Genomic DNA, 23630 nt, shown 5'->3' on the forward strand with positions numbered 1-23630 from the left:
TTTTGATTAACATGTTTTACTGGTCAAAATGCCTTTATGTAGATAGACTGGTATTTAAACGGGTTCTTTACGACTTTCTGACACGTCTGTCGTTTCACTTCTGAGTCTCTCAACCCACTTTAGATGCCCTAAAGAGAAAAGTCACAATAGCTAACAATATAACAATATTGTGATCGATTAAGATCAATCGGAATGAAAAATGCAATGAGAAGGGTGGTTTATGGAGAACTTATATGGAGGATACGATCGTCACGCCATTTTAAGTTATGGTCTGCATAAAATGATCCTGCGCGTTCTCGGAGCAGCAGGAAGAGGAACTGCTTACCGCGGGAGCGAGCACGGCCTGCGTCTTTCTCTGTGGTTTAGTTGTTAAAATCAAACAATATGAACGCTAATGAAACAGTTTTTATTTGTATGACCAATCAAAAGTGTGTCTCGTTTATCTTTCTTTTCCTCTTCTATGCGTGAAAGTGTCAGTTTCACGTGTTTGCCCTGATCAATAACTGCAAATTTACTTTCTAAATGGAACAATAAAAATAAACTTTATCTGCACTGAGCTTGCTTAGAGTTGATCCATTCTGTCACATAACTGTAGTGTGATGGATGTTACTCAATAAATTATTAAAAATATATATTTCTTTATTGTATTTTGTTTTTACAGAGGGCATTACTTCTATTTATTTTGAAAAATGTAAGTACAGATAGTAATGTGCCCAATTGCAAAGGTTCAAGGAAGGATTATAATTGATTGATCTTGATCTGAACTTCCCACCCTGCATAAATTAACAGAAAGGACAAAATAGGACGACTTGTCAAAAATAGATTATGGCTTTTATATGAATATTGAAATGTCAGTTCTGTTTAAAATGGCTTTATTTCATTTAGAGCGATTATATTGTATAGATCCTGCTGAACATAACCCCTCCCACACCAAAAATTCCACCAAATAAAGAAAATATAACTATTTCACTTGCCAAAAAGTGATCACAGCTTATTTACTAAATATAAATCTGGGGAAAGACTTAGATACATTCCTGAAATGACAGATTGTGACTCCTGAACGCTGTTGTATTTACTTGCGGAGGCATCGGTTTAAAACCTACAACACGTCTCAGTTTCTCACCAAAACAATAACGATCAACGATATGTTCAAATTATGTGAGGAGAAATGAGTTATTCTTTTTCAGCTTTCTTCTTCTTCTTTTTTCTAGCCTCCAGTATAACCAAAAAGAACCACCAACACCCATCAACAAATGACAAACAGCTTAAATACAGATGAATCTAAATTGGGGGTAAAAAACTATGACTCATGGATGGTGTTGATACATGTGGGAATTCAGGGAGGTGTTGTTTATGAAATTTAACTAGAAATGCCAAGATTTAAAGTAGAACAATAGAGCAGCAGACAAAATGACTGTCATATATTTAATTAACCAGAAAATATCATCTTGTCTCATTAAAGGGCTTCATATGATAAAATACCATGAATATTACTGGATGTCCTTGAACACATCATGTTGTGTGACACACCGGAGAGAAACCCAGCTGACTTCCTATAAATGAGGACAGGAGGGGTCTGAACTCTTCCAGGTTCTCATGTTACTCTGAAGCAGGAAGAAAAAAGTAAACAGAAGCTCAGACTTACTTTTGTCTCCGAAGAACAATGTCCTAAAACAAGTTTTTATCAGAACTGAAGGTAAAATCCCATTTTCTTCTAACTTTACTGTTGCTTAGTGAGTTTTTCTCTTTATGAAGAGAAAGAATCAGAGCTCTGTTTGATCCTCTGTTAACATCCAGATCTTTTTTACGGAGGGTTACTTTTTATATCTGCGTATGCAGCGCTGTTTACAGTGTTTGGTGTCAGCAGCTATAAATGTATTTATAATGATAGTTTTTGGCTCTGTGTGTCAGGAATCAGAGACAGGGGACCCAGTATTCAACCAGACAAGCAGAGGTTAGTTGAAAGAACATTTATTTACAAAAAGCAAAAGCCAAAACGGGGATCAAGACAAAAATGGGAAGACTGCATCCAATAACCAAAAATAACAAAAAGGCAGTCACAGACAAAACTATAAGCAAAAACAGGGGACAGGCTAACTCAAATATCCAGAGGCAAACAGGGTCAGAAGAACAGGGAAACAGAGAGCATTGAAAGCTGACTTTGACTCACCAACTGGGCACAGAAAAAACAAACAATGATGTGGCAGATTGCAGGGGGCAGAGGCAGGTATAAGTAAGGGAGTGATCAGGTGAATGGAGTGAAACTAATTACTGACATGGGTGGAGCTAATCGGGAACAGGGAAGTGCTTGGGAGTAAACTGAAGCCGATTGGATGGTGACTGGTGAAGGGGAGTGACAGGAAGACAAAAGAATGCTGGCAGGTGAACTGAACTTAGACTGGTGACAGAAATGGTCTGAGCAGGCCGGATAAACTTATAACCTAAAACAAAATCAAACACTAAGACAGAACCAAAATTAGAAACTGAACTTAAGGCAGGAGAGTAAAGTAATTAATCAAATAACAAACAAAACACATAACCAAACCCAAATCATGACAGAGCCCCTCCCTCAAGGGCGGATTCCAGACGACCTTAATGAAAAGAAAGAAAACAGACTGGACCGGGCGGGTGGAGGGGGTTTCAGGACGGAGGGTCAGAATCAAACAAATGTCCAAACACAAACCAACCACAGGGCGAAAACAGAAACAATCAGAGAACAGAGCAAAACAAGAGTCTGGTGGGCGTCCCGGAGGATGACCCAGGCGAGACAGGATGTCTGGTGGGCGTCCCGAAGGACGGCCCCGGCGTGTCAGGTTCTCCGGCGGACCTCCCAGAGAACGTCGGCGGAGCAGGGCTTTCGGAGGCCTTCGCCTGGAGAGGGAAAAAACAGACCCTGGCGCCGGACTAAACGCTAAGGACGGCGCTGTACTAAAAGCTGGGAACGGCGCCGGACTACCGGCTACAGGGGGCGCCTGGCTACAGGCGACTGGTGCGGGAGCCTGGCTACAGGCTTCGGGCAGGGCCTGGCTACAGGCTTCGGGCAGGGCCTGACTACAGGCTACGGGCAACAGTGCTCTAAAGCTACGAGGAGCTGGCACTGGAGACAGTGCTCTAAAGCTACGAGGAGCTGGCACTGGAGACAGTGCTCTAAAGCTACGAGGAGCTGGCACTGGAGACAGTGCTCTAAAGCTACAAGGAGCTGGCACTGGACACTCAGTCTTTAAGCTGCGGGGAGCAGGCACTGGGGCTGAGATTGAGGGCAGGTCCTCCAGGACCCCTTCTTGGGGCTTGTGAAGAGGCAGGTCCTCCTGGACCCCCTCATGGAGCTTGAGAAGAGGCAGGTCCTCCTGGACCCCCTCATGGAGCTCCGGTGAGTCAGAAACCCCAGGCTGAGATGGGACATCGGCGAAGGCCAGAGGTCTTGAAGCATGCACACCCACGCAGACTCGGGCCGTGGCGTGTGCAACAGGAACCTCTGTGCCCAATGCTCCGACATGCACCGTCTCCGCACAGGCAGCAGCAGTGCGCGCACCCACGCAGACCTGGGCCGTGGCGTGCGCGGCAGGAACCTCTGTGCCCGGCGGCGCAGCGTGCTCCACACCCACGCAGACTTGGGCCGTGGCGTGTGATGCAGCTGCTGGACTACTGCTGGGTGGCACAGGGGAAACACGGCTGGGCGCTGCTAGGCGAAGTTGTGAGGCAGGGACCAGGCGGGGAATAGGCAGGGGATGAAGTCCTTCACGGAGGATGAACGGGATCTCCGCCCTGATCGCCTCCATGTCCAACCTCTCAGGCTTTCTGCTCAGCCTTCGAAGGAATACCACCTGAGCAAAAACCCTCTCCCATAGAGCCTGATCCTCCTGTGGTCGGGTCATGGTGGAAAAAAAAAAAAAAAAAAAAAAAAAAAAAAAAAAAAAAAAAAAAAGAGGAGAGAAAAAAAACAAAAACAACGTACTTGTCTGGCGATGGGTCCGGTTATGGCCACATCATTCTGTCAGGAATCAGAGACAGGGGACCCAGTATTCAACCAGACAAGCAGAGGTTAGTTGAAAGAACATTTATTTACAAAAAGCAAAAGCCAAAACGGGGATCAAGACAAAAATGGGAAGACTGCATCCAATAACCAAAAATAACAAAAAGGCAGTCACAGACAAAACTATAAGCAAAAACAGGGGACAGGCTAACTCAAATATCCAGAGGCAAACAGGGTCAGAAGAACAGGGAAACAGAGAGCATTGAAAGCTGACTTTGACTCACCAACTGGGCACAGAAAAAACAAACAATGATGTGGCAGATTGCAGGGGGCAGAGGCAGGTATAAGTAAGGGAGTGATCAGGTGAATGGAGTGAAACTAATTACTGACATGGGTGGAGCTAATCGGGAACAGGGAAGTGCTTGGGAGTAAACTGAAGCCGATTGGATGGTGACTGGTGAAGGGGAGTGACAGGAAGACAAAAGAATGCTGGCAGGTGAACTGAACTTAGACTGGTGACAGAAATGGTCTGAGCAGGCCGGATAAACTTATAACCTAAAACAAAATCAAACACTAAGACAGAACCAAAATTAGAAACTGAACTTAAGGCAGGAGAGTAAAGTAATTAATCAAATAACAAACAAAACACATAACCAAACCCAAATCATGACACTGTGGAGGAGCAATGATAGTCAGATCTCTGCTAAAGCAAAGGTTGCTGGGGCAACGCCTGGTTCTGTCCTGACTGGTTCCAACGGCAGCCGACCATAAAACTCCTGTTTATCAGCGCTCTGCGTGAGAACAGGAACTGACTTTGATTCAATGAGTCCTAAACTCTGTTCTGGTCCGTTTAGATGTTCCTGCTAATCAACACGGCTCCTGTTATACCAAAAGAAAATAACATTTCTTCCTGATGTGCTTTTTGTGACAATTAAATATTTCAGCTCATCTAACTAATTTTCATGTGAGACAAATATAACCTGAGTAAACAGAAAATGTTGTTTTAAAATAATTTCAGATAATAAGGAAAGAAGCTATCCATACCAACTTGGTCCTATATGAAAATATGGTTATATGCTTGTTAAAACATTAATTAACTTTGATTAACCAAGGAGTGTTTTTAGGGTCTGTGGGGACTTTAACTCAAAAATACTTTAATTTTCATGTGACAGCTACTTCGTTTCCAAGTAATTTAAAATTAAACTAAACTTTAATGTCCCACAATGGGGAAATTCAGATGTGACAGTGGAAAACAGATTCTGAAAAATCTGTTTCAGAATCTGTTTTTTTTTTTCAGAATTAGTGATTCTGAAAAAGAAATAAAGAATACAAGAAAAAAGTTAACTAAATCTAAAATCTTAAGTTAGCTCTAAAGAAAACACCAAGAGTAGAATATATGGGTAAACATTGACGTAAACATTGAGCAAAGGAAAAACATTATATGATAAATTAATATAGAACATGCTGTATCAGTTCTCCGCCATGGACCAATTTTAATTAAGTGAAAAATTTTAAACAAAAGTTTTACAGTAATTTTACTTGGTTTTAATTCTTAGTAGTTGAAGTGAAGAAAGAAGAGACTGAGTTTACGATTAATTAAAAAAAATCCTAATTCATCATTTTACTCTAGAAGATGAATACAGAATTTAGGATATTTAGAGACATCCTAATTTCTGCTCATTCTGTTAATTTCTGCTCAAACTAAAAAAACATTCTTAAACACAGAGCAATCAAGTCTTGATGCACCTTAATAATAAAGTTATAAAAACATTGATCAGGTTTTTTGGACGGTTCTTCTTTGTTAAAATGTTTCGTCTGTTCTCTAAGAGACTCTTTTAGTCTGAGGACTTGAAGGTAAACCTTATAATGAGTGGCTTTACATAGTGGATCGATTAGTTTAACGGCAATAAAACCAGTTGCTCACATGCAAAACAGGACCATAAGCCTAACACCCGATCATGAGTAACCAGAGTAATCTGTGTATTCTTAGGTCTCAGCAACTGGACTTTGGCTCACATTTTCTGAAAACTTTGTAACACCTATCCAGGAGTCTTTGTCAGTTCTGGAGACTCACACTAGAGCAGTGATTTTCAACCTTTTTTGAGCCACGGCACATTTTTTACACTTACAAAATTCTGGGGCACACCACCAACCAAAATGACACTCTAACACAGTACATACAATACATATAGTTAATAATATAGTTTCAAAATGTATTTACACTCACTTAGTGTGAAACCTGGGCCTGTTTTGATGAACACAGAATGGATATCCTGGCAGGAATAGCAGAAAGACACACTCGAAGCTCTTCCTCAACAGCTCTCAGTCTCTCTCTGTTTTTCGTTTTTATCGCAGTCAAGCTTGAGAAGCTCAGCTCACATAGATATGTGGTTGAAAACGGAAGCAATGTCAAAATAGCTTTGTTGGCCAGAAGGGGGAACTCTTTGGCAACAGATAACCAAAAACTGTCCAAAGGAAGATCAGCAAAGTTTAGCTTTAAACCACGATCTTGTTTCAGTTCAATAAGTTCCTCTTGCTCCTTTAAAGTCATGTCCTTTCCAGCAACGGACGCTGAGCTGAATGGGTCCCTAACCCAGTCAAAGAACTCTGTGAAGGCTGAAGAGAAATAAAATGACAACTTCTCCTCCAGAGTTTTCAAATGTGTGCCAATCACCTTGCACATTACAGCAGTGTTGCCATCATGACGTTTCTCGGTGAGCGGGAACATCTCAAGGTTGCCACGCTGCACATGTTGTTGCCAGAGCTGCACCTTTAAACGGAATGCGTTCATTTTATCAGTGCTTGTAAGCAGGTTTTCATTTTGGCCTTAAATCCATGTGTTCAGTTCATTCAGATCATAAAATATATCAGCCAGGTATGCCAGCTTTGCACACCACTCATCACTTGCAAGCAGCTTTGAGTAATCAGACCTCTCGTTTGTCAGAAATACTTTAAGTTCCTCTCGCAACTCATACACACAGACCAGCACTTTGCCGCGCGACAGCCACCGGACCTCCGTGTGGAGCAGTAAGTCCTTATGTTCCGCTCCCATTTCCTCACACAAAGACGCAAATAAGCGACATTTCAAAGGTCGCGTCTTCACAAAGTTCACTATGCGCACAACATCATCCAACACTGGAGCTAGATCTGCTGGTAAGGTCTTTGCAACAAGGGCCTCACGGTGCAAAAAACAGTGAGTAACAATAACATCTGGGTTTCTTTCTTTGACCCTACTTACGAAGCCTTTGACACGCCCGACCATGGCTGCGGCTCCATCAGTGCAGACACCTGTGCAGTTTTCCCACGTAAGCCCGCTTTTGTCAAGATATTCCGACGTGACCCGAAATATTTCCTCTCCTGATGATTTTTCTGGCAGTGCCTTGCAAAATAGGAAGTTTTCTTTAATGGTATCGGTGTCCACAAAACGAACGTTGGCCAAGAGCTGACAATGTCCACTAATATCCGTTGACTCATCAAGTTGCAAGGCAAATTTCTTACTGATGCGCATCTTTTCCAAAACAACAGTTTCGATGTCCGCAGACATGTCATCAATACGTCTGGCAATTGTGTTATCTGAGAGAGGCACTTTAGCTATCTCTTTGGCCGCGTCAGGGCCTAGCATCTCATTTACAATGGCTTTACAAGCTGGCAGTATTAATTTTTCTGCCACAGTGTGTGACTTTTTTGATTTAGCTACGAGTTCAGCAACAAGGTAGCTAGCTTTGAGGGCTCTCTCGTTTGACTTTGTGGTTTTTCTAAAAAAAGTTGCCTGTTTCTCATTGTTTGTACGTAAGCGTACAAAATAGTCCATCGGCTTGTTTTGAACGGAAGGGTGTTTCGTTTGGAGATGGCGTTTAAGCTTGCTTGGCACCATGGCGCTATTGGATAGCTTCTCACCGCACACCAAGCACAGTGGCGTCGGAGCATTCGGATCCCCGGTGAAAGTAAATCCAAATGAAAGATAGCTTTCGCTGTATTGCCTCAAGCTCACCGTCTTGTCTTTTTTCTTTTGACCACTCATACTAGTGCCTTCATCTGTGTCAGAATTTTGTCCAGGGCCCTGTTCGGCATTTGCATTTTCCCTTCTCAAAAACTTCTCCATCACTGTCACTTGCTCGTCTTGCTGAGATCCCAAACTGTTACGCGTCGTGCAGCACTAACTCTATTGTCTTTACAGGCATTTATGACCCTCTGCTGCCACCCTCTGGAATAGAAGAGTATTACATTATCTGTTACACTTTATTACAGCACAGACACCCGACAGTGGTTAATTAGGTGATATTAGATAATTTCCCGCGGCACACCTGATGATCTCTCACGGCACACTAGTGTGCCGCGGCACACTGGTTGAAAATCACTGCACTAGAGCAACCTGCTGTTGGTGCGCTGCTGTTTTTAAGGACATGGAGGCCCATCCTTCTAGGCGCATTCTAAGTCAGATGCAAATCAATGACCGTTCTGGGTCGTTAGAGGATATTCATATAAAAAGAAAAACTGCTCTCTCACCGACCCGTCATACTGCTAAGCAGGGTGGATGACTCTCCATTTCTCCAGCTCAGGTCCTCTACCACAGGTCTGGGAGCTTAAAGGGGTTCTTCTTTTACCCCGTTTACACTACCCCCTTTTAACCGTGCCGAGACCAGTCTGAGCTCGGTAACCGAGATAACTATCGAGTGTAAATGGAACACAAACTGAACTGAACTGAACCGAGCCAGACACAACCGGAGCGCGCTGAATGCAGACCAGTTCCATCTGTGGACTTGGCCCAGTTTTTCACTGGTTCGGTTCTCTAATAACAAAGAGCGCATGAGCAGACCGCGTCATCTCCTTACAGCCAGCGGACATTTCAGACATTCATAAAAATACTAGCTTCCTTACCGTGAAGAACAACGACGTATCACAATTATAACCAAGCATAACTGCCTGAATGTTACGGGTGCCGCCATTTTGATTAGCTTGGTCCCTCCTTAAAACCCAGAGAGCAGTAGTGCAGATCGTCACTTGGAGGCGAGGAGGAGCCGAGGAACCGAGATAGCGTGATGTGTAAATGGTCGTCAGAACCAAGCTTGGCTTGGTTAACTGATCCAAGCTCGGACCGAGCTCGGCATGGAAATGGGGCTTTAGAATCTTAGCTGTCCTTAAGATTGCGCTCTTCTGGACTGAGATGTCTGATGTTTCTCCAGGTATCTGTTGGAGCCTCTTCTCCAGAGTGGGGATTACTGGCCCGAGTGTTGTCTTCACCTTGCAGGCTCTCAGCTGTACGCTAAGAGTAAGCAAGACTTTGACTCGCTGATCCACACCACCAGGATCTACAGCAGGGACATCGGAAGGTCATTCGGGCTGGAGAAATGTGGCCGGATGATGACAAAGAGAGTGAAGGTAATCCATACATAGGATATTGCACTCCTAGAAGGGAGAAAAGCAGATGTTGAAGAGAGCTACAAGTACCTTGGAATACCACAAGCTAATGGCAACCATGAAGAGGCCACAAGGAAAGCAGAAACAGTGAAATACCTGCAACGAGTAAGGCAAGTTCTGAGAAGACAGCTCAATGGCAACAAGGTCTGGTCAATCAACAGCTCTGCCTTGCCAGCAATCACATACCCTGGTGGATAAATAAATTGGCCAAATGAGGAAATCCAGACCACTGTTATTAAAACATGAAAGCTACTCACCATGCATGGTGGATTCCACCCCAAATCCAGTATCCACAGGCTATACACTAAGCGCAAAGAAGGAGGCAGAGGCCTAGTGAAGTCTTAGGTGACTCTTCTGTCAACCAGCAGCTGGTGTTTGGCTCCTCTGGTGTTTTTACCTATGCCTTTCTGGGCCTGTGTCATGTGTTGATCCATGTGCACACTTATCTTAGCCGCCATGATGACTGACAAGAGCTTCCATGTTGTGGAGAGACAGGTTATTGGCCGATAGTTGGTTAGGGCCGTCCCCTTCAGGGGCTGTTCTGCCCTCTGTCAGCCATTCAGGGTGGGTCCCATTTGTCAGCAGTTGGTCATAACTACATTTACAGGTATGCTGTAAATGCTAAAAGTAAATTAAGTTAAATCCACTAACAGCTTGTCATCTTTGTGTCTACAATATACAATAATATGTTAATCAGTTTAGATTGTACCTCCAGCCTCTTAGTGTTCATGTCTGATCTCCTACATGCATGGATGTAACCAGATTTCTGCTTTACAGGACAGTTCAGAGAGTCAGTGGGAACCGATTGTTACGTATTGTTTTCAGAAATTAAGGACATTACTTCATGACTAAAGGAGAAGGATTCTTCTCCTTCCCCCAAAAGGTAAGAATCACTGTTTCTGGTTTCAATAAAGTTCATGTATCTGATATTTAGGATTCATGTATAAACTTTTTTCTGGGTCCAAATATAATAATCTTTATAGTCTATGTTAGCATACATTCAAATGAAGTTTGTTCTCGGCATTTAACACATCCCTTTGGGGAGCAGTGGGCTGCCACGATGCAGCGCCGAGTTTGCTGTTAATGACTTTATTGATTCAAGTGAAAAAGAGAAACACAGCAGACATGGTTCTTTTTCATGCTGTCGTGTCTATCAGGAGCTGTTCACTGATTGTTTCTAGTACAAATGTTAGTAGAGATCATCAGGTCAGATGAAATATGAGAACCTCAGCATACAGCTGCCATCACTGTGCTCTGATATTACAGCAGAAACCAACAACCAAATCATCCCAAGCTCAAAACCTCTCTGCTGCTGTGATTAGCTGATGTGATGTTCAGACACTGTGAGCCATCAGTGGGTGAACTAAGAGTTTTCCACAGGATGTAATCAGCCTCCTGCTTTACAGGATGGTTCAGAGAGCAGCTAGCTGAGAAAACTAGAACTGAATCACATGTTAACTGTCTGTTTCTCTCTCAGCGAGGCTTCAGGCTGGGAAACACAGAGGAACATTTTGAGGAACATGGAGGAGAACAGAGCAACGTCTCCAGCACCCAGCTGTGTTTCTCTGCAGAGTGACAGGTCCAAAGATCTTCCTATATTCTTCCGTAATGATCCTGGACCCCCAGATCAAAGGTAAGACAGTTGTCAATAACCATACCATACTCATCTTTATTTACAAAGGGATTAAAAGCAGCTAGCAGCTAAAACAAAGTGCTGTACATGGCTACAAGCTAAAATGACAGAAAACAATCTTCTCTAAAATTCTTTAAACAAATGGTAGCTTAGAAATGGGTCTATGATTAGCCATCAAGGCGTAATGTAGCCCAGGCTGAATAATTTCAGACACTACTACAGCAGCTGTTGTTGATCTGTTCCTTTCCTCCTGTGTTGCATTCAGTCATCAGACTCTCCAGAATTCATGTCCTTTGGTTCAGTAACTCCATGTCAGATCCTCTGCTGTCCACAGCCTGCTGTCTCTGCTCTGTTGCAGTCTGTCTAGTTTTGTTTACTAAGGTCTCTATTCACCTCGCTCCTGGGGTCCGTTCTTCGTACTTCGCTAACTCACTTAGCTGGATTTCATTGTTGACGATTTGGCATGATCTTGGATCGTTTGGTTCTTCGAAACTCATCCCGGACTTGCTGTCATAGCAACATGTGCGCAAAGTTGAGCCTGCTCCCGAGCAGGTTTATTTGATGTAAACAGGATTAGATCGTAGCGGAGGAGATAGGGAAGTCTGTGTCTAGCCAGCGCACTTGGACCACCTAGTGGCAGAGGAAGGGACAGAATTGTGGAACACCATTTTTTTTATGTTCAATAAAAGACGAAACAAATAATGCTTTGTTCCTGTCGTTTTATTTAAATAATTATTTATAAAGAAAAGTCAGCAAGTCATCTTTTGCCTGCAGTAAAAGATAGTTATGTAAAGTCAGTAATACTACTATGTAAAATTGTGTATTAGAGTTTACTCTGAAGGTCCTTTTGAAGCAACTCGATCTCTAGTGCAGTTTTTCTCATTTTCACGTTGTGGAGTTCAATTTCTCCTCTTAATTTGTGTTTTTTCAGGACAAAATACTTTTTCTTTTGTTGAAGATGCCGTTAATATAGAGAACAGAGGGCACCTTGAGTCATTTTGTGAAAAAAAAAGAAAAAAGAAAAAGGGTTAAACATGTAAAAGTAAAAAGAACCCGATTTTTTTTAGCCTTCTTATTGGTGGCTGTTAAAAACAGACAAACACATAATTTAACAGTGGCTTTTAAAAAAGAGGAAGAAGTTGCTTTTTAAAATACAGTATAATAATTAAAGGCTATCATTTTGTAGAATATTGTTGTACTTCGCTTTTTTCCCCATGTTCTAGTGGCTCCCATGGAGGCGCTGACATAAATGAACAAAGTACTTATGAAATTATTAAAATGCAAAAATTCATACTGTAGAAAGTGATAGAAACATCTATCATGGACAATATTTACAATTTAATTTGTCTGCTGCTGTTTGCCAGCCCTCTCTCCTGGTTTTAGCAGACTTTGAGATGTTCCCTGTCGTTTTAATTGACTCAAATTCGGCATAACCTTCTTTTAAAAGCTTGTGTTCTGCTGGGGAAAAAACTGTGGGCGTTCTTTGGCCATGCTGAACAGCCAATAGCAGCGCTGCTGATCATTGTTTCTACTATCGATACATTTTCCCTTTTAAACAAACACATGAACGCGCAGTTGTCTCAGATAACTTAATCCAGCCATACTAATCATAAACAACAGGTGTGTTCAAAGAACCCAATTAGCCGGATAATGATTAGCCGGATGAAATCATCTTGGATGTCTCATTTGATCTTGGATGTTTTAAGCAATGTACGAAGAACGGACCCCAGGTCTCCTGACTTCTGCATTTTGGTTCTGATCAAACCCAAATCATGACAGGAGGATCTGACCACTGGGCTCAGCAGAGATTCTCAAAGGCAGAATAGCAGACAGAGAGGTGGTGAGGATGTATACCGACAAGGTGGCTCAGCCCTGCGCTACATAGAGACTAGGGCTGGGTATCATCTAGGATGAGCCGATTCTATACGATTCTCAATATAGCTCTGCTTGATTTGATATGACCCCAAAATCGATATTTATTACTTTCAAATTAATGGTCACAGTCATTCAATTAAAAAAAAACAGTCACATATTATATTTATGTTCAATTTATTGAACAATGATATATTAACAGGAAAATAAAGTGCATTCTGTTCAATGCATTTAACGTGTCACAGAAACCAAAAATGTGCCCAAATGTCTGATGTTAGGGACGAAGGCGCTTCTAAAATCCTGTCGGCTATTCCGCAAATTAGTCTCACTTGCTCTTCCTCGGTGTGAACAGTAATGGTGTGCTGTAGTAGCGCCCCCTATGGGTTGGGAGGTATGTCGACATTAAAGGCCAGAATATCGATATTAAATTGTTTTTAAAAACATCCATATTAATCTTTGTATCAATTTTTATGCACAGCCCTTGTGGAGACAAAGGTTTTTCTGGTTTTTCCTGACAAACTTTTCTCACAATGAATCTGAAATTGATTGTTGACAGTTTAAAACCCAACAGAGATAAGAAAACTAATACTGAATCAGTATTAGTTTATCTTTTCAGATAAACTACCCAGTTTCAGCCTCATTATATCATCTAGTTGTTTGTTGTTAATGACTTTAGGAACAAAAACAAATTGATCCAAGTGAAAAAAATATGAACACAGCAGGCATGGTCCTTTTTCATGCTGTCCTCTCTATCAGCAGCTGTTCACTGATTGTTTTTAGTACAAATGTTAGTAGAGATCATCAGATCAGATAAAATATGAGAACCTCAGCATACAGCTGCCATCACCGTGCTCTGATATTACAGCAGAAACCAACTACCAAATCATCCCAAGCTCATTAACTCTCTGCTGCTGTGATTAGCTGATGTGATGTTCAGACACTGTGAGCCATCAGTGGGTGAACTAAGAGTTTTACACAGGATGTAATCAGCCTCCTGCTTTACAGGATGGTTCAGAGAGCAGCTAGCTGAGAAAACTGGAACTGAATCACATGTTAACTGTCTGTTTCTCTCTCAGCGAGGCTTCAGGCTGGGAAACACAGAGGAACATTTGGAGGAACATGGAGGAGAACAGACCAGCGTTTCCAGCACCCAGCTGTGTTTCTCTGCAGAGTGACAGGTCCAAGGATTTTCCTATATACTTCCGTAATGATCCTGGACCCCCAGATCAACGGTAAGACAGTTGTCAATAACCATACCATACTCATCTTTATTTACAAAGGGATTAAAAGCAGCTAGCAGCTAAAACAAAGTGCTGTACATGGCTACAAGCTAAAATGACAGAAAACAATCTTCTCTAAAATTCCTGAAGCAAATGGTAGCTTAGAAATGGGTCTATAATTAGCCATCAAGGTGTGATCTAGCCCAGGCTGAATAATTTCAAACAATACTACAGCAGCTGTTGTTGATCTGTTCCTTTCCTCCTGTGTTGCATTCAGTCATCAGACTCTCCAGAATTCATGTCCTTTGGTTCAGTAACTCCATGTCAGATCCTCTGCTGTCCACAGCCTGCTGTCTCTGCTCTGTTGCAGTCTGTCTAGTTTTCTTTACTAAGGTCTCTATTCACCTCGCTCCTGGGGTCCGTTCTTCGTATGTCGCTAACTCAGTTAGCTGGATTTCATTGTTGACGATTTGGCATGATCTTGGATCGTTTGGTTCTTCGAAACTCATCCCGGACTTTCTGTCATAGCAACATGTGCGCAAAGTTGAGCCTGCTCCCGAGCAGGTTTATTTGATGTAAACAGGATTAGATCGTAGCGGAGGAGATAGGGAAGTCTGTGTCTAGCCAGCGCACTTGGACCACCTAGTGTCAGAGGAAGGGACAGAATTGTGGAACACCATTTTTTTATGTTCAATAAAAGACGAAACAAATAATGCTTTGTTCCTGTCGTTTTATTTAAATAATTATTTAAAAAGAAAAGTCAGCAAGTCATCTTTTGCCTGCAGTAAAAGATAGTTATGTAAAGTCAGTAATACTACTATGTAAAATGGTGTATCAGAGTTTACTCTGAAGGTCCTTTTGAAGCAACTCGATCTCTAGTGCAGTTTTTCTCATTTTCACGTTGTGGAGTTCAATTTCTCCTCTTAATTTGTGTTTTTTCAGGACAAAATACTTTTTCTTTTGTTGAAGATGCCGTTAATATAGGGAACAGAGGGCACCTTGAGTCATTTTGTGAAAAAAAAAGAAAAAAGAAAAAGGGTTAAACATGTAAAAGTAAAAAGAACCCGATTTTTTTTAGCCTTCTTATTGGTGGCTGTTAAAAACAGACAAACACATAATTTAACAGTGGCTTTTAAAAAAGAGGAAGAAGTTGCTTTTTAAAATACAGTATAATAATTAAAGGCTATCATTTTGTAGAATATTGTTGTACTTCACTTTTTTCCCCATGTTCTAGTGGCTCCCATGGAGGCTCTGACATAAAAGAACAAAGTACTTATGAAATTATTAAAATGCAAAAATACATACTGTAGAAAGTGATAGAAACATCTATCATGGACAATATTTACAATTTAATTTGTCTGCTGCTGCTTTCTGCCAGCCCTCTCTCCTGGTTTTAGCAGACTTTGAGATGTTCCCTGTCGTTTTAATTGACTCAAATTCGGCATAACCTTCTTTTAAAAGCTTGTGTTCTGCTGGGGAAAAAACTGTGGGCGTTCTTTGGCCATGCTGAACAGCCAATAGCAGCGCTGCTGATCATTGTTTCTACTATCGATACATTTCCCCTTTTAAACAAACACATGAACGCGCAGTTGTCTCAGATAACTCAATCCAGCCATACTAATCATAAACAACAGGTGTGTTCGAGGAACCCAATTAGCCGGATCAGGATTAGCCGGATGAAATCATCTTGGATGTGTCATTTGATCGTGGATGTTTAAAGCAACGTACGAAGAACGGACCCCAGGTCTCCTGACTTCTGCATTTTGGTTCTGATCAAACCCAAATCATGACAGAAGGATCTGACCACTGGGCTCAGCAGAGATTCTCAAAGGCAGAATAGCAGACAGAGAGGTGGTGAGGATGTATACCGACAAGGTGGCTCAGCCCTGCGCTACGTGGAGACTAGGGCTGGGTATCATCTAGGATGAGCCGATTCTATACGATTCTCAATATAGCTCAGCTTGATTTGATTTGACTCCAATATCGATATTTATTACTTTCAAATTAATGGTCACAGTCATTCAATTAAAAAAACCAGTCACATATTATATTTATGTTCAATTTATTGAACACTGATATATTAACAGGAAAATAAAGTGCATTCTGTTCAACGCATTTAACGTGTCACAGAAACCAAAAATGTGCCCAAATGTCTGATTAGCCGATCCTGTCGGCTATTCCGCAAATTAGTCTCACTTGCTCTTCCTCGGTGTGAACAGTAATGGTGTCCTGTAGTAGCGCCCCCTATTGGTTGGGAGGTATGTCGACATTAAAGGCCAGAATATCGATATTAAATTGTTTTTAAAAACATCCATATTAATCTTTGTATCGATTTTTATGCACAGCCCTAGTGGAGACAAAGGTTTTCCTGGTTTTTCCTGACAAACTTTTCTCACAATGAATCTGAAATTGATTGTTGACAGTTTAAAACCCAACAGAGATAAGAAAACTAATACTGATTAATTTTCAGAGAGAAACTACCCAGTTTCAGCCTCATTATATCATCCATTTATTTGCTATTAATGACTTTAGGAACAAAAACAAATTGATTCAAGTGAAAAAGAGAAACACAGCAGACATGGTCCTTTTTCGTGCTGTCCTCTCTATCAGCAGCTGTTCACTGATTGTTTTTAGTACAAATGTTAGTAGAGGTCATCAGATCAGATGAAATATGAGAACCTCAGCATACAGCTGCCATCACCGTGCTCTGATATTACAGCAGAAACCAACAACCAAATCATCCCAAGCTCAAAAACTCTCTGCTGCTGTGATTAGCTGATGTGATGTTCAGACACTGTGAGCCATCAGTGGGTGAACTAAGAGTTTTACACAGGATGTAATCAGCCTCCTGCTTTACAGGATGGTTCAGAGAGCAGCTAGCTGGGAAAACTGGAACTGAATCACATGTTAACTTTCTGTTTCTCTCTCAGCGAGAGTTCAGGCTGGGAAACACAGAGGAACATTTGGAGGAACATGGAGAACAGAGCAGCGTCTCCAGCACCCAGCTGTGTTTCTCTGCAGAGTGACCTGTCCAAAGATTTTCCTATAAACTTCCGTAATTATCCTGGACCCCCAGATCAACGTTAAGACAGCTGTCAATAACCATACCATTCTCACACCATCTTTATTTACAAAGCGCTTAAAAACAGCTAGCAGCTAAAACAAAGTGCTGTACATGGCTACAAGCTAAAACACATCCATTAAAAACTTAAACAAATGATAATGCATGAAAACACTTAAACAAAACAATAAAACAGATTTAGAATGAAATTAAGTCTCGTTAGTGGTAAAAACCATAGAATAATAGTAGGTTTTAAGGCGAGTTTTTAAAGATGGCCAGTGAAGGAGCTTCTCTTATGTGCAGGGGCCGTTATTCCTCAATAGGGGGTTTTCAGCTGACGTCACGCTCACGTGACTACTCAGCGCGTCCGCCATATTGGGTGGCAGTCGTTTCGCACCGTTGACCAGCATTGTATGACGCCTTAGGCAGTATTGGAAGTGAACAATGGGGAAAACGTGTTTAATGGTTGGTTGCACGGCCCGTGGAGGTGGAGATCAACGCTCTTTCTATCGCCTACCAGCTGTAATAGTGAATCAGTGTGAAAAAAAAACAGCTGTCTGAACAACGCCGTCACCTATGGCTGACACGGATATCCAGGTCCGATTTGGACGGTGTTAAGCTGGAATACGCCAGAGTCTGCGGTGCTCACTTTGTCACAGGTAATTAACTGTTAAGTATTTAAAACATGTAAGAAGAATATATTAATAATAGGGCTTGGGCGTTATGACTTATTACTTTACGCGGCTGCCATGTTGACTGCCTCCGCCGCCTCTACTGCCTATTACTACCGCGTACTGTACTCCCTCTCTCAGCCGTGTTTTAATTTGATTAATTTCACCTTGATTTCAACCATGGTAAACCGTTGCTGTATTGTGGGCTGTAACAGCGCAACACATGATCGCCATGGGAAAAACATAGAAACAGATTAATTTTCCACCGCTTTCCTGCCTGGAGGCGCAACCACGGAGAACAACTGTTAGTGATAACAAAGAGATCGTCGGCTCGCTTGGATCGCGGCTGTAAGTCGACCGAACATAACTTTCCACAGTATCCCGATGTCAATGAGAGTGTGTTCTAAACGTTTAAAACACATAGCAGCTAGTTAAAAGTACATTACATGCGTGAGTGGTTGTTAGCGCTAACGGTTAGCATGTGCCAGAGCCCGTCTGAGCACAGCTTACCTTTGAACGAGTTACTGTGTTCCCACTGTTTGCTGGCTTTATGATCTGCAGCTCCTACCGGCGCCAATACGGTAAATACAACTTAATTTTGCACTGGTCATTGTTCTGCTTAAATAATTAAAGCCGCGAGCGGCGTCGATCGGCCCTGCAGCCTAGCGCCTTCGCGCACCGCCCGCCGCCGGCCGCCAGCCACCGCAGAAGCATGCGACTCATTTGCGTCGGATTGTTTACATTTTTACCATCTTATTAAAACTCACCCGTCCATGTATGATGGCGATTTCCTTGATGTACATAACCAGATGTGAACTAGTTGTGAGCCTCTAGACCCTTGTAAGCTCTCATTTCCTCAAGAGTGTGCAGAGGGTTTTCACCGAACACCAGGTAATGCACTATGTCGCCGTGCTCTACATTTGGCCAATCATCTGGATTACGGCTAAACAAGGCACCGTGGAGGGCATAGGGGTCCATATGGTCGATCACGGAACATTTCCTCAGATATACGTCCTTATCTGGTCGCTCTAGCGTGCTGGCGTACTTATCCATTCGCGATACGATAATACGTGTACGACAACTAGAGATAAGGAAGTGTACCACCCAATATGGCGGACCGGAAGTTGGCCAGTGACGTCGGTGAAAACCCCCTATTAAGGACCAACAATAGAAAATGCTCCGCCCCCTCTGAGCTTCCTCTTAGACCTCTGTACCTTTAAGAGATGCAGTTCAGCTGAACTGAGGGGCCGAGAAGGTAGGAAGGGATGAAGAAGCTCAGAGAGGTACGGCAAGGCAAGGTCATTCAAACACTTAAAAACGAAAATTTGAATTTTAAATGAACTCTAAAATGTACCTGGAGCCAATGGAGTGAGGCCAGAATAGGGGTAAAAAGCTCTGTTTTTGAAGTAGGCCTACCTGTTAAAAGACGAGCAGCAGCGTTTTGAACCAGCTGTAGATGAGAAAGCAAAGACTGATTCACTCCAACATAGAGTCCATTACAGCAATCCAGGCGGGATGATATAAAAGCATGGATCAACGTTTCAAGGAGTTGTCTTGACAGAAACAATTTCAGTTTTACCAGCTGCCTTTAGTGATTAAAAACATGATCTAACACATGCTCTGACCTTACCATCTAATTTAAAATCGTTGTTTAACTTAAAACCCAAATCTGTGGCATTTGGTTTAAAATATGTTGTCAGGGGTCCCAAATTAACAGTGCTAGGGTCACAGGAGCGACTTGGTCCAAAAAGTATAGCCTCAGTTTTCTTATTGTTGAAATTTAAAAAGTTCAGGGCGAGCCAGGCTTTAATGTCTTCCAGACAGTCCAGCAGGGCCAGCACTGAGAAGCCGTCACCCTGTTTCAGGGGTAGATAGAGCTGGCAGTCGTCAGCATATACAATACGATTCTCAATATAGCTCAGCTTGATTTGATATGACTCCAATATCAATATATTTTTTACTTTCAAATTAATGGGCACAATCATTCAATTAACACAACCAGTCGCATATTATATTTATGTTGAATTTATTGAACACTTATATATTACCAAGAAAATAAAGTGCATTCAGTTCAATGCATTTAACGTGTCACAGAAACCAAAAAATGTGCTCAAACGTGTTATTTTAGGGATGAAAACGCTTTTAAAATCTTGTTGGCCATTCCTCAAATTAGTCTCACTTGCTCTTCCTCGCTGTGAACAGTAATGGTGTGCTGTAATATCGCCCCCTAGGGGTTGGGAGGTACATAGATATTGAAAGCCAGAATATCCATATTAAATTGTTTTTAAAAACATCAATATTAATCTTTGTATCAATTTTTATGCACAGTCCTAGTGGATAAAAATGTTTTCTTGGTTTTTACTGACAAACTTTTCTCACAATGAATCTGAAATTGATTGTTGACAGTTTAAAACCCAACAGAGATAAGGAAACTAATACTGAATAATTTTCAGAGAGAAACTACCCAGTTTCTGCCTCATTATATCATGAAGTTGTTTGCTGTTCAGGAACAAAAACAAGTTGTTTCAAGTGAAAAAATAGAAACACAGCAGACATGGTATTTTTTCATGCTGTCCTCTCTATCAGCAGCTGTTCACTGATTGTTTTAGTACAAAAATGTTAGTAGAGGTCATCAGATCAGATGAAATATGAGAACCTCAGCATACAGCTGCCATCACCGTGCTCTGATATTACAGCAGAAACCAACAACCAAATCATCCCAAGCTCATAAACTCTCTGCTGCTGTGATTTACTGATGTGATGTTCAGACACTGTGAGCCATCAGTGGGTGAACTAAGAGTTTTCCACAGGATGTAATCAGCCTCCTGCTTACAGGATGGTTCAGAGAGCAGCTAGCTGAGAAAACTGGAACTGACTCACATGTTAACTGTCTGTTTCTCTCTCAGCGAGGCTTCAGGCTGGGAAACACAGAGGAACATTTGGAGGAAGATGGAGGGGAACAGAGCAACGTCTCCAGCACCCAGCTGTGTTTCTCTGCAGAGTGACCTGTCCAGAGATTTTCCTATACACTTCCGTAATTATCCTGGACCCCCAGATCAACGGTAAGACAGCTGTCAATAACCATTCTCATACCATCTTTATTTACAAAGCACTTAAAAACAGATAGCAGCTAAAACAAAGTGCTGTACATGGCTACAAGCTAAAACACATCCATTAAAAAACTTAAATAAATGATAATGCATGAAAACACTTAAACAAAACAATAAAACAGATTTAGAATGAAATTAAGTCTCTTTAGTGGTAAAAACCATAGAATAATAGTAGGTTTTAAGGCAAGTTTTAAAGATGGGCAGTGAAGGAGCTTCTCTTATGTCCAGGGGTCGTTATTCCACAATTAACGACCAACAATAGAAAAGGCTCCGCCCCCTCTGAGCTTCCTCTTAGACCTCTGTACCTTTAAGAGATGCAGTTCAGCTGAACTGAGGGGCCGAGAAGGTAGGAAGGGATGAAGAAGCTCAGAGAGGTATAGCAGGGTAAGGTCATTCAAACACTTAAAAACGAAAATTAGAATTTTAAATGAACTCTAAAATGTACCTGGAGCCAATGGAGTGAGGCCAGAATAGGGGTAATACACTCTGTTTTCGAAGTACCTGTTAAAAGACGAGCAGCAGCGTTTTGAACCAGTTGTAGACGAGAAAGCAAAGACTGATTCACTCCAACATAGAGTCCATTACAGCAATCCAGGCGGGATGATATAAAAGCATGGATCAACGTTTCAAGGAGTTGTCTTGACAGAAAGAATTTCAGTTTTACCAGCTGCCTTTAGTGAATAAAAACATGATCTAACACATGCTCTGACCTGACCATCTAATTTAAAATCGTTGTTTAACTTAAAACCCAAATCTGTAGCATTTGGTTTAAAATATGTTGTCAGGAGTCCCAAATTAACAGTGCTAGGTCACAGGAGCGACTTGGTCCAAAAAGTATAGCCTCAGTTTTCTTATTGTTGAAATTTAAAAAGTTCAGGGCGAGCCAGGCTTTAATGTCTTCCAAACAGTCCAGCAGGGCCAGCACTGAGAAGCCATCACCCTGTTTCAGGGGTAGATAGAGCTGGCAGTCGTCAGCATATACAATACGATTCTCAATATAGCTCAGCTTGATTTGATATGACTCCAATATCAATATATTTATTACTTTCAAATTAATGGGCACAGTCATTCAATTAACACAACCAGTCGCATATTATATTTATGTTCAATTTATTAAACACTTATATATTACCAGGAAGATAAAGTGCATTCTGTTCAATGCATTTAACGTGTCACAGAAACCAAAAAATGTGCTCAAACGTCTGATTTTAGGGATGAAAACGCTTCTAAAATCCTGTCGGCCATTCCTCAAATTAGTCTCACTTGCTCTTCCTCACTGTGAATAGTAATGGTGGGCTGTAATATCGCCCCCTAGGGGTTGGGAGGTACATATATATTGAAAGCCAGAATATCAATATTAAATTGTTTTTAAAAACATCAATATTAATCTTTGTATCAATTTTTATGCACACCCCTAGTGGAGACAAATGTTTTCCTGGTTTTTACTGCCAAACTTTTCTCACAATGAATCTCAAATTGATTGTTGACAGTTTAAAACCCAACAGAGATAAGAAAACTAATACTGAATAATTTTCAGAGAGAAACTACTCAGTTTCTGCCTCATTATATCATCTAGTTGTTTGCTGTTCAGGAACAAAAACAAATTGATTCAAGTGAAAAAAGAGAAACACAGCAGACATGGTCGTTTTTCATGCTGTCCTCTCTATCAGCAGCTGTTCACTGATTGTTTTTAGTACAAATGTTAGTAGAGGTCATCAGATCAGATGAAATATGAGAACCTCAGCATACAGCTGCCATCACCGTGCTCTGATATTACAGCAGAAACTAACCATCAAATCATCCCAAGCTCAAAAACTCTCTGCTGCTGTGATTAGCTGATGTGATGTTCAGACACTGTGAGCCATCAGTGGGTGAACTAAGAGTTTTACACAGGATGTAATCAGCCTCCTGCTTTACAGGATGGTTCAGAGAGCAGCTAGCTGAGAAAACTGGAACTGAATCACATGTTAACTGTCTGTTTCCCTCTCAGTGAGGCTTCAGGCTGGGAAACACAGAGGAACATTTGGAGGACGATGGAGGAGAACAGACCAGCGCCTCCAGCACCCAGCTGTGTTTCTCTGAAGAGTGATGAGTCCAAGGATCTTCCTATACACTTCCGTAATAATCCTGGACCCCCAGATCAACGGTAAGACAGTTGTCAATAACTTAGACTTAGACAACTTTAATGTAATTTTGTATGTACAAAGTTCACACAGAACGAAATTTTGTTGCATACATCTTACGACAGAGTTATGAGATTGCAGGTGGAATAAGGCAACATTAAAATATAGAGTGCAGCAGTAATCAGAATGTAACCATGCAGGAGAAAAGCAGTGTGCAGAATAACATTCAGCTGTTGTTTATGTGCAAAAATATCCATCCATCCATCTTCTTCCTCTTATCCGGGGGTCGGGTCGCGGGGGTAGCAGCTTCAGTAGGGAGGCCCAGACGTCCCTCTCCCCGGCCACTTGGGCCAGCTCCTCAGGAGGAATCCCAAGGCGTTCCCAGCAGAGAGACATAGTCCCTCCAGCGTGTCCTGGGTCTTCCCCTGGGCCTCCTCCTGGGTGAACATATCCAGAACACCTCACCAGGGAGGTGTCCAGGAGGCATCCTGACCAGATGCACAAGCCACCTCAACTGGCTCCTCTCGATGTGGAGGAGCAGCGGCTCTA

The 23630-nt window shown here is 41.9% G+C and overlaps 1 protein-coding gene across 1 annotated transcript; it reads left to right on the plus strand.

The window, feature by feature from the left end:
• Positions 1-1522: 1522 nt before the first annotated feature.
• On the plus strand, positions 1523-23104 carry LOC105923838 (protein NLRC3-like; the record flags this gene model as incomplete). Its single annotated transcript, XM_036133648.1, is given in 8 exon segments — positions 1523-1696; positions 9157-9352; positions 10169-10274; positions 10869-11024; positions 13973-14128; positions 17047-17199; positions 20755-20910; positions 22949-23104. Coding segments are annotated over 5 exon segments (734 nt in total), but the record flags the coding sequence as incomplete, so codon positions are not given.
• Positions 23105-23630: the final 526 nt, after the last annotated feature.

Source organism: Fundulus heteroclitus, unplaced genomic scaffold (genome assembly GCF_011125445.2).
Source record: "Fundulus heteroclitus isolate FHET01 unplaced genomic scaffold, MU-UCD_Fhet_4.1 scaffold_65, whole genome shotgun sequence".
In the NCBI taxonomy this organism is placed as follows: Eukaryota; Metazoa; Chordata; class Actinopteri; order Cyprinodontiformes; family Fundulidae; genus Fundulus; species Fundulus heteroclitus.